The 10679-nt window shown below is 48.3% G+C and overlaps 3 protein-coding genes across 6 annotated transcripts in view; 1 reads left to right on the forward strand and 2 right to left on the reverse strand.

Moving 5' to 3' along the window:
- LOC113210689 (catalase) overlaps positions 1-920 on the reverse strand; it is a 19204-nt gene extending 18284 nt beyond the window's left edge. The window contains exon 1 of the mRNA XM_026428796.2: positions 752-920. Within this exon, the coding sequence (XP_026284581.1) occupies positions 752-811 (60 nt within the window). The 5' untranslated portion in view covers positions 812-920. The remainder of the gene's footprint in view (positions 1-751) is intronic.
- Positions 921-1058: 138 nt separating this feature from the next.
- On the forward strand, positions 1059-6207 carry LOC113210932 (transcriptional protein SWT1). 4 transcript variants are annotated; one of them, XM_026429133.2, is made up of 16 exons: positions 1059-1166; positions 1241-1467; positions 2164-2596; positions 2703-2828; positions 3202-3291; positions 3382-3452; positions 3558-3744; positions 3821-4077; positions 4179-4332; positions 4398-4489; positions 4577-4772; positions 4862-4977; positions 5062-5201; positions 5275-5364; positions 5468-5599; positions 5674-6207. In XM_026429133.2, exons 2-16 carry the CDS (start codon positions 1342-1344, stop codon positions 5756-5758), a joined length of 2295 nt encoding a protein of 764 aa, XP_026284918.1. In that variant the 5' UTR covers positions 1059-1166; positions 1241-1341; the 3' UTR covers positions 5759-6207. The 4 variants fall into 4 exon arrangements, with proteins under 4 accessions (XP_026284918.1, XP_026284926.1, XP_052124226.1 ...); XM_026429141.2 differs by having other exon boundaries at positions 4404-4489; XM_052268266.1 differs by lacking the exons at positions 1059-1166; positions 1241-1467 and adding an exon at positions 1700-1834.
- On the reverse strand, positions 6144-9967 carry LOC113210922 (protein madd-4-like). The gene is made up of 8 exons (XM_026429123.2): positions 9813-9967; positions 9443-9717; positions 8477-8802; positions 8233-8384; positions 7517-8146; positions 7224-7450; positions 6649-6994; positions 6144-6569 (listed from the first exon to the last, which is right to left on the reverse strand). Exons 1-8 carry the CDS (start codon positions 9868-9870, stop codon positions 6256-6258), a joined length of 2328 nt encoding a protein of 775 aa, XP_026284908.2. The 5' UTR covers positions 9871-9967; the 3' UTR covers positions 6144-6255.
- Between the last annotated feature and the right edge of the window lie 712 nt (positions 9968-10679).

Consider the following 10679-nt stretch of genomic DNA (forward strand, 5'->3'; position numbering starts at 1 on the left):
GGGAGGGGGGGGGGCACTATGGGGCCCGGGAGTTGATCTACTTCTGATAGCGATTGTGATAACGTTGACAAAGTGGAGAGAGGCCTGGGAGGCCCGTCAACGCAAAGGTTTCTGCTCGAATCGACACAGCATATAGACTTGTTATGTTTCTGATAATCACTTGATTACTACGTAATTTCGTTATACCCACCCACGCCCCGCGAGACCTTTTTTTTTTTTTTGCTGCTTCATGTAAAGGGTAGATGCTGATGTAATTCCGATTCCTTACACTAATCACCATACAATGAAGACATGGACACAGAGGAGTGGGTTGAGCAGAGCTCATCCATATCGCGGACGTATGACGAAAACTGATCCATTGTGGGGGAGGGGGGGGGGTGTTGGTAGTTAACGGGGGAATATTTGCTATATTCATAGAAGCAGACCGTTTTTCTCTTTTGAGAGGGACAACAACTGTCAATTTGAGCAAAGTAGTAGTGATTTCGGATAATCAGATAACTTGGAAGACTGGAATGACTGGCAAATCTTATCGGGTACATTTTTATAATCTTAAGGTCTTTAAGAAGGATACACATGTTTATATAGCTGTTCAGACGCGCATTATTATCACGAAAAGTAATATTTGTCCGCCTGTGCATTTAAAATCACATGACATGCAGAATGCTTGAAATGTGCTTGACATTCTCGACTTTTCAGAAATAGTTTGAAAATGAGGTTAAGCCCTCATAGTACATGTATGATAAGCACTCACTCTCGTCTGCTTTTTGTAGTTCACAAGCTGGTCAGCAGCGGGATCGCTCTTGCCCGACATCTTGGCGCACTGGGTTAAGGAGACAAGTAAGCCGACGACGTGTTCTTGGCGACTGCCACTGGAATACAGCGACCGGTTCGGCTGCTAGTTGTATATAAACCACTTGCCGTATGTGTGAGTGTTTGCACGTGTGTGTAAGTGTGTGTGTGTGGCGGCGTCAGGCAGGCGGCACCGTGGGGCTCCCGTGTGCCCTCCGACCATTTCCGACCCCCCCCTCCCCCGCAGGCCCCGCAGCCCCGCAGCTCCCTCGGCGTGAGCGAACGCACCCAAAACAAACAAATGAATTATGCGGTAAAGTCAGCTGTTGTTTTGGTGTTATTAAAAATCCACAATAACTATGTTAATACCGTATTGCGTAAATATCAGCCTTTTCTCGTTAAATAGTCTTGAGTTGTACATTTCTTGAATATTTTTTGTGTTTTGATCTAGGTGAATGAAGCATCCGAAAATTGAATAATTCTATTTTCTGTTGTGCAACAAATGATGGCAATGTGGATTTGCTAGAGATATATACTTTTCTACTCTTCAGAATGGAGACAAGTAAAAGAAAACACGGCTGGATTGTGAGGCATTCGAAATCGAGGCCTGGAAAGATGTACTATCATAATACGCTTACGAGGCAGAGCACGTGGACTCGGCCCGAAGAATTCGTCGAGGTTAGCTTTGTCTTCTACTAACAGTAATATTTTTTGGTTTCTGGCCATCATAATGTGTTGCCTTGAAATTCTGATTTCAAGAGCGTTCAAGTGCTGGTTTGTACGTGCTAACTATTTGGCTTGCGTTATTGTCAGGCTTTACATTGTTTGAAATCTCGGTTTTGGCATTCCCTCCGTTGTAACTTAGGGTAGGGCTTTGTCGAGAGCCGAGCTAGTCGCGAGCGAGCTGCAGCGCGTCGGTTGGCGAGCGTCTTAAAGATATTTCAACTGGGAAGTCTAGTTGCCTCGCGGTGAGGGTAGCGCTGACATCGCAGTGTGGTAATACGGTTGCATCTCGAGAACTGAACATCGTATCGGGCTATTTCATGTGAGAAGTAACAACGTCTACCGATTAACCAACAGGTTGTACTGTACATCGGGTTACGGATGTCTCTGCAAACGTAAAAATGTACAGATGAAGATGTCAACTAATCGTCTTCCCAAATATCTCCTCAAAATTATTTCTTCACAACAGCATTTTTTAATTTTTTTTTTGCTCAAAACCAATCCTTTTAATTCTGGTGCTTCTCCATTGTTAAACATACATGGGTTAGGTCTCTTTGCAGTTAAATGTATTTGCAATAAGCTCACATTTCTGCTTGCTGATCGCCCGCTTGATCAAATCCCATCTTCTTGATATATTGCTCTATTTTTCAGAGAGACATCCAGTCTTCTAAGGTGTCCCCAGAAAAAAAAGGGCACAAAAGGCACAGAGGGCGGTCTTCAACTATTTCATCAACATCTACGACTGGTGAAGCCACTGATGAAGTCACTCAGCAGGTTGAATCAAATGAATATTTGGGAGTTGCCACTACACGGGAAATATTAAGTGCTAGACGATCTAGCCAGGAACATAGTAATCCCACAACGGCGGAGAGTTCTGAAACCAAGCAGGAAAGTTCGAACTCTCTCCAGGGCAACAAAATGAGGAAGACAATCAAGGCTGTAAGGAGAAAGACCAGAGAGGGTGATCAAGATGCATTGGCATCTTCTCAGATTGTCAGCACCTCAATGAGGAGTGAAGAAGGTGTTGACAATAATCATTTCGACACACCTAATAGGGTCTTAAAGTCACCAACAGCCGGTAATGGTCAGTATTAGATGATATGCTTTAAATTTACGTTTATGGACAGTTCTTTAGTGTAAACTTGCTGAAGATGTTGTGGTAAACAATAGATTTTTTTCTGTACATTCAGAGAAAATGTCAAATAAACAAGCAGAACCTCGCCACCTCAAGGAAACCCCTCCTAGTTCAAGTTCTCTCCTCTCCTCTCTCCCTCCTGGGCCAATTCAATCAAGAAAGAGGAGATACTCTAAAAACCGTAAGTTCTGCTTCACTAATGTATATGTGTCAATATCATTTTAGATTGGACTTACTGGGGTTGTTACAAGTTGTCAATGTCAGGAAATGTTAGTAACTTATCTTTGGGTCAGGTAAACTCTGTTAAAGTCACGGGAAACAGAAGAAAGGGCACATAAATTAGTATATTTTCTCAAAATCATAGTTTTACTAGAAATATTTTCTTTATTTTCACATGTATGTTGCAGAGTTTTGCTTGTCTAAGTTCCTTTCAATTTTAAGAAAAATTCAGTAAATTACAGAAATCTTATTCTTGTAACAACCCTGAAGCATTTAGGAAAGGAAATATTTTATACCTATTCCATTGTTTAAAGTCTATGTATGTCCACTAACAGTTGCTGAAGATAGGCTTCACACTCTCCAGCAAAAATTGAAGGAGGAGCGGGAATCAAAGCAAGAAGTGTCACAACATCAAACCTGCCTTGGTAAATTTTCCAGGACTACATTTGGAATCTTTTTGTTGCACTATGTGTTTTTACTGTAATGTAATTCTGCTGTGTCAATGTTGGTTCTAGATTCCAAGGAAAGAAAAATAGTTGAAAAAAACTATGAACCTATGGACTTTGAATTTGAAGTTATTAATAATGTAAGTTTATCTGTATATTATAGAATAGAATAGTAAGTATATACTTTATATTATTATTCTAGATTAGTACTCAATGGACCATGTATTTTTGCACACACATTTCAGATTGGAGAGCTACGCCAACAAGATGCTGGATTACAGCTGACAAAGCAACCTATTTTCATGGATATGGACATAGATCATTCAGTAAACATTGCAGAACCTGAGCTAACTTTTTACGTAGTTTTGGACACAAATATTCTTCTGTCGCACCTAAAGTTTGCTGAAGAACTTCGTGATACTGTGGTTGCAGGTTGGTTAGTCAGTCCGTTGCAGTCACTTTGCCTTGTCATGAAACCAAATTCTAGAATCCTTTTTTACTTTTACAGGTAAAGGACCGGTTCACTTATACTTGCCTTGGCAAGTTCTTCATGAACTGGACCACTTAAAAGATAAAGGAAAGACCAGCATTCAACCTCTTGCGCGCAGAGCAATAAATTATCTACATCAAAATTTCTCATCAAAACACCCACGTGTTTGTGGCCAGAAAATAAGGTGTGCAACTGATGACTCATCGAACTCCTCCCCTGATGATAATATATTAGAGGCTTGTCTTCAGTTAAAGAGGCAGGGTTTTACAAACGTTGTAAGTATTCTAATTTGATGATATAATTAATTTTGAACTGTAGTCAACCTCATTTCACCCAACTTCTGTTGTATATGTACATCCTGTTCCTTTTATTTTAGGTTCTCTTGTCAAATGATGTAAATCTATTAAATAAAGGACTAGTGAATGACATCCAAGCTCTTTCCAAAGATGAATTTGCCCAGCAGTTGTGTGTAAACAGTACACACATTTCAGCTGGCAGTACTGCCTCTCAGAATCTACCAGAACCTACCCGTAAGTTTTACAGTTACTGAGTGTTGACTGTGAGTATTGTGTACTCAAATAAGTTACATTTAAAGTTTCAGATGAGGTATGTGCTGGAAACAATAATTTTAAAACAGATGTCGTACTAAGTGAGATGAAATCTGTTTTAAAAGATTTTTTTACAAAGGTAAGCATAACTTCCATCACAACATGGCAAATTTCAAGCCGTCATAGGTACTTTTTGATGACCTCTTATTCTAATTTCCCCTTTTAGATTGTGTCTAAGGGAATGGAAGAAGAGTATAAGTATCTTTGGGAGAAGCGGACAATTATACCACCTCCCTGGAATGTTGAACAAGCTTTACAGTGCCTTTCTTACCATTGGATGGCAATATGTGGTAGCTTTATCCCACAAGTTGTTAAAAAATGTACTGAGGATCTGAAACATTTCTTCAAAGTAAAAGCCAAATGTTTGTGTCTATCATTATTTTTTGTTTTAGGTACTATCACATTTCTTGTTACTTAAACCTAATGTAACCTTTAATATTTCCAATTGTAGGTGATAGGATTACTGTTGCAGACCTTAAGAGCGGGATTGGGCTTGCTGAATCTTTGCTTGAATCTATTCCTAAAAAGTACAAGAGTATAGTTGTCCCTGCCCTCCAAAACATTAAGGTATACATTTCCCAGTTTCTTTCTGTAATTGCCAATGTAAAAATCTTTCCTTCATATGTATCTATTGATTATGTCCTACTATAGACCATGCTACTGAAGTTAGATGAAGCTTTCAGTCCAAGGAAAGATGAATCTTGTACAGCGTCTACAGAGAAATCTGATTTTAAGTATTCAACTTTACTCACATGCTTTGAGGAAGCTCTTAGTGCTGCACGAAGCCTCTGGTAGGAAATTAGTCCGTAAATTCTCAGTAATTGACAACTTACAGTGGGTAATTTATCACTTTTAAATTTGCAGTGATCCTATCGCTGTGTCTCAGCCAGATTGGAGGATAAATGTTGGATGTATGATTGAGGCTTTGCAGAAACTTACTCATCTTTTAAACTTGTAAGAGTCTATTGATATTGTTCCCTTTAACACTTTAATATGTTCACTGAAAAATGTTTAGGTATCAATTTGTGAAAACATTGGTTTGACTGATTTTATTTAGATTACTTCAGACCACATTTGAATCTTTGAGTGACGAGCACCCAGTGGTGGTTGACCTGGTTAAACTAATCAAGGGGAATCATCAGATAAGCGCTCAAGACCTCATTAATTTTATTAAAGAAGATCGTAACCGGTAATTTTAAAGGGCTCAGTCTTGTTGGCCATTTTTATCCTAATCACATAATACAAAATTTTCTCTCTTTTCAGAAACTTGTTGGAGGTTGGAATACAACAGTTTGAAGATGTTTCCACTCATTTGACAAAAATGGCTCACTCCAATATTATTTTGTAGGAATGATGTGATGATGATTTAAAGATCATCATGGCTGTGATGTTTTTTATATAGATTATATAATATGATGTTATACATTTGATAGGGATCCTTCCCCTCTCCTGTTTTATACATTTTAGTCATTCTGAAAATCATATCAACTCTAATAATGAATAATGAAATGTACTATCAATTTTAAGTATGCTAATATAAGTTCAAACAAGGTATTCTATGTGCCAAACAATACATTATTCATATTTGTGTAGTGTTATGATGATTGTTTTGCTGTGCTGTTCCCTCAGGTTTGTTATGAATTTTACCATGTCCAACACTTATTGTTTATTGGTTTAGAGTATTTTTGTAATCAAATACTGTTCTATAAGGATTTTACAATCAGCTCTGCTGCTTATTTTTTTAAACTTGTATTTTGTCTCAAGAGACTGATATTACAACTTTGATAATCAATTTTATTTGATTTTGAAGCATTTGTTAGTCCCATTGGCCTCTCTGCATTGGACTCAAGAGAATATGCCAAGGACTCGGCTCCGCACTGGCGCCGCTGGGCCGAACAGTCGATGCCAGGGAAAGGGTGGCCCGGTCGCCTGTGGTTCCTCGGTGGCCTCCTCACCCCCGTCATCGTCTCCTGCCACATGACTCACGGTGCTCTTAACATCCGCGTTTTCCAGAGGTACGTCGACAACGGTCCCAGACTCGCTGGCCTCTGTGGTCGCGTTGCACACCCTGATGAACAAGTCGTCGTCGCCAGGCCTCACCGGCATTGGCATCGGGGGAAGGACGGTCACGTCAAAACGGTGCGTCGATATCCTTCCACCTTCGGGGAAAAAAATATGTATCGTGAAAAAGTGGGCCGCTTGTTGAGGTGTTTAGTGGCGCGCACTTTAGAGCCCTACCGCCCTCGTCCTCGTCGCACAGGTACAGCCCTGCGTCCCCGGGCACCGCGTCGTACACCAGCAGCGTGCCCGTGTCGTCGTTGGCGAGGTACTTGTGGGCGTCCTCGAGGTTGACGGCGCTGCCGTTGCGCCTCCAAGTGCCGTTGACTACGGCGCAGTCGAGTCGCAGCAGCCCGCCCTCGCGGAGCGTCACTCTGCACGGGGCCTTGTGGCAGCTGCGCCGCTCCTCGCCGGCACCCAGGTGCGCGCACTCGGCGGCGTCCAGGGTGACGTCGGTGCCGTCGGCGCGCCTCTGCGAGCACCGGGCCTGTCTCCACTTGGCACCGCCGCCGCACGTCCGCGAGCACTGTGAGTAGGACAGGGGTCACTTTGGTCACTGCACTGCACTTTTGCGGGACACCTTGAGTCTTGGGATCCTTTTTCTGCAGAGAGGTCCAGGCCCAGCCAAGTTAAGGTACTCTCTTATTGGATACCCCTTGCCTGGGCCCCTCTGAAGGGGAAGGGTCCCAAAACTCAAAGTGTCGTGCAAAAGTGCGACACCCCAGATTTACAGTATAGAGGCCAGGGACACGTACCTTGATGCCGGTCCAGGCGGGCCACTCCCACGCGGGCGGGCAGTCCACCCGGTTGCAGGCCTCTTGCGGGGGCGGGGGCGGCCCGAGGTCCTCGCAGGCGGCGAGCGGCAGCTGGGCCTCGGACTCGCTGTCGACACAGCGCACCGCGCGCTGCCGCAGGCCGGCGGGGCCGCACGCCGCCGAGCAGCCGGAGAAGGCCGAGGCATCGTACCGGGCGGCGGGGACGCCTGAGGGACAGCGGTGTTTGAACCGGCGCTGGTCACCATGCTCACAGTGCTTTGCGGCTCACTCACTGATCTCGCCGTCGAGGCTCGAGCTGGAGGTGCTGTCGTCGTTGTCGTCGCCATCATCGCCTGCTGGAGCGTCCGTGGCGAAGGCCTCGACCTCGCGCCTGCGGACCGTGCGGCGCGCTAGCTGCTGCTCCACCGGCAGCTGCTCCGCTGGAGGTTGCTCCGCTGGGGGCTGCTCCGCTGGAGGCTGCACCGTTGGAAGTTGCTCCGCTGGGGGCTGCTCCGCTGGAGGTTGCTCAGCTGGAGGTTGCTCCACTGGAGGCTGCTCCGCTGGGGACTGCTCCGATGGAGGCTGCTCTGGCCCCAGGCCTGGTGTCGTGGAGCCGGCGGCGCTCCCCGTAGACTTGTCGCCCACGGCGCTGCCCGCCGGAGCAGTGGCGGCTGTCGCGAGCAGCGAGTTGTCGGCGACCTCGTCTATGTTGGGGATCTCGGAAAGCGAGGTGTTCTTGGCCGAGGCAGTTACCTTCGCAGGAACTGTGGGGTGAGCAGAAGGGCCGGGACCGGCGTCACTGGTCTCTTCGGTGGCGTCCTCGGGGGAGTCGTCAGGGTCCTCCTCGACCTTCAACGGCCGTCTCGTCGGCGCGGGCTCCCCGGGTACCCGCTCCAGCTTGACTGTCATGGTGTGCGATCGACCTGGGAGGGCAGACCGGAACAATCACGGGCGCTCACTGACAGGGATAAAGGTTACAGTCAGTGACCTGGTTGGCGACGCGACGCACCCTGGGGGTTGGCGGTCAGTGACGCGCACTTGTATATGCCGCTGTCGGGCTCGTCGGCGCCCTTCACGCGCAGCTCGCCGTTGTCGGTCTGCGTGTACTTGTCCTCGTGGAGCGGCAGCCTGCGCTCGTCCTTGAACCACGCGTACTTTCTCCTGTCAGATAGTAAAAAGTTGCGTATTTTTGTTATTGTTAAAAAGTGACCATCGCATCGCGTTTTTTTTCTCTGTTACTGAAAGTCGCTTACTTGGACCGGTCATCAGCCGGCGTCCAGAAGACGTGGAACGGGCAGCGCAGGGTGAACTTGGAGAAGAGGCGGATGCGCCGCGGCTTCCTGTCGTCCGAGGTGCGCAGCCAGAGGCGGCGGCCGTCGGGGCACGGGTGCAGGTTGCAGTCGCGGCGCTCGGCCGGCCGCAGCTGGGCCACGCACTGGGCGTCGGGCAGGGGCACGGCGAGCACGGCGAGGGGCGCGCCGGAGGGGGCCGCGCCAGCGCCCTCGGCTCCTCCACGGCCCGCGCCCGCGTGGCACTCGACCACCCGCGACCGCTGCCCTCCCCCGCACTTGGCCGAACACTGTCGGTAGGAACAACCCCTACTTAAGTGACTTAAGTTTGCAGAGATAGAAAAAACCGTAACGTTGAACAAATGGACGGAACAAATTTTGAGCAAGTGGTTGGTCATTTTGGCACTGCACTTGCGCTTTAACTAAAATACAGCGTGATTTGTGCATGCGATCATCCCGTAGGGCGCAAATGCAGTTTGAAGTGAGCGCCTTGTGCGACCTGGCGGCCTCGTCCACCGGGCCGATCGGGCCGCTATAGGTCGCGCTTTGCAAGGGGTTGTCGGGTTGTCTACCGACCAACCAAGGTCCAGGCAGGCGCTCACTTGAAATCGCATTTCTGTCCCAACAGATAATGGATCATCCAGAAAGTACGTCCGTCATTCGTCGTTACAAAACTGCCACGTCCAGCCTGTGCAAGCTATCGTAGCGCCTGGTAGGTAGGCAACATCTTGCCTTGAGTGCATGCGTGTAGGGCGGCGTAGCCTACCCCGAGTTTCGCAGGCGCCAAGCTCCCCGTAATGTGGTAATGTGACGAATGAACCTGAGAATAAACGAACGCACTTTCTGGGCGACCGCTAACAGGTCGACTGCCAACCCAACTGTCCCAAATCAAATCGTTTTGGATTCCGTATTTGGCCCGCCAGGGCGTACCTGTCCCCAGTCTCCCGTCACCCACGCGTTGGCGCACTCGGAGCGGGACTGGTAGCACGGCCTGGTGCCCGTGGGCCTGGGCGGCGCGCAGAACCCGTCGGCGGCCACGAGCAGGGTGCCGGACACGTCCTCCAGCACACACGACACCTGGCGCTGCTCCTCGCCGGCGCCGCACGGGTTGCTGCACGGCTCCCAGGACGCCGTGCTCCACCGGCCCGCGGGCTGGTGCTGCGGGCTGCTGGGCGGCCGAGGCCAGGGCTGGCCGGGCTGCGTCACTGAGAGCGGCGAGCCGTTGTTTCGTTACGAAAAATGCCGCCGGAGTTGACGTTATTCCAATCTAGGTTTTGATTAATTAGTACATCACACTCACAGTTGGCGAATGCGAGCAGCGCCATCACAGGGAGGGGCATGATTGTCCCCGGTAGCATGGTTGTTGTTATTGGAGCACTCCTGGTTGGACCTTATGGACGAACATATTCTTCTCTTTGCCGAGTCTCTGAAGTGTCTGCCGCCACACAGCTTCCTGTTTCTCTTCCCACTCTCCAATACCCCCCCCCCCTTTCCCCTTCGCGTCTCTCATTATTTACGTTATCGGAAATAAGTCGGCCGCCTATAGCATCGGGATCGGCAGGGAGAGATAGTGGTGCTGCATGCATTTATCTGCGACGGGTGGTGGGATAGGGTGATCGTGAGTTTCAAAGTCGGTGTCTAAATCTTAAACGAAAACCGCCGATTTTCACAACCAACTCGTTTAACTTTGTCCTATACGTCGTCAATGCATTGACTCGTGGACCTGGCTGGGGGCAGGCCAGACCGTACGATACAGGTGCTTAAAAATTGCACGGACCCGAGTTGACTCGTGCGAGGCGAGGGGACGTGGGGTGTCGAAAGTTTCCTGCCCCTTGTCTGAATCCCTCGCACTAGGGCGCTGCTGGCGGGCTGCCGGCTTCACTGATCTGTTCGGCGGGTTGGCCTACCCGGCATGTATAGGTTTTTATGAACCGTGGAATAACGTTGAAGGTGGGGACACCTTGCTGATGATTTTTCATGTCGTCTTTCTAGTCTCGCGACGGGCCAAGTCGGTAAGACTGCTACACATAGAAGGGTGGGGTGGGCAGGACTGCAGGAGCTGCAGGACTTGGATCCTGCAAGACCCGTTCGAATCCGCTTGGGGCCTGCCGGCCTCCGGCTTGGTTTGGTTCCCACCCCGCCCCCCTGCCCTTCCCGCTGTACGCCC

The sequence above is a fragment of the Frankliniella occidentalis genome, unplaced genomic scaffold, assembly GCF_000697945.3.
Source record: "Frankliniella occidentalis isolate FOCC.00 unplaced genomic scaffold, Focc_3.1 Scaffold66, whole genome shotgun sequence".
In the NCBI taxonomy this organism is placed as follows: Eukaryota; Metazoa; Arthropoda; class Insecta; order Thysanoptera; family Thripidae; genus Frankliniella; species Frankliniella occidentalis.

What these genes read in the sequence shown, in the direction of transcription:
- LOC113210932 (XM_026429133.2), top strand. Translation starts at nt 1,342, where the DNA reads ATGGAGACAAGTAAAAGAAAACACGGCTGGATTGTGAGGCATTCGAAA. An exon ending in GGCAGGGTTTTACAAACGTT is followed by an intron (nt 4,078 to 4,178) that starts GTAAGTATTCTA and finishes CTTTTATTTTAG; the next exon opens with GTTCTCTTGTCAAATGATGT. An exon ending in ATTAAAGAAGATCGTAACCG is followed by an intron (nt 5,600 to 5,673) that starts GTAATTTTAAAG and finishes CTCTCTTTTCAG; the next exon opens with AAACTTGTTGGAGGTTGGAA.
- LOC113210922 (XM_026429123.2), bottom strand. Translation starts at nt 9,870, where the DNA reads ATGCTACCGGGGACAATCATGCCCCTCCCTGTGATGGCGCTGCTCGCA. An exon ending in GCTGCTCGCATTCGCCAACT is followed by an intron (nt 9,718 to 9,812) that starts GTGAGTGTGATG and finishes CGCCGCTCTCAG; the next exon opens with TGACGCAGCCCGGCCAGCCC. An exon ending in TGACGGGAGACTGGGGACAG is followed by an intron (nt 8,803 to 9,442) that starts GTACGCCCTGGC and finishes TCCTACCGACAG; the next exon opens with TGTTCGGCCAAGTGCGGGGG.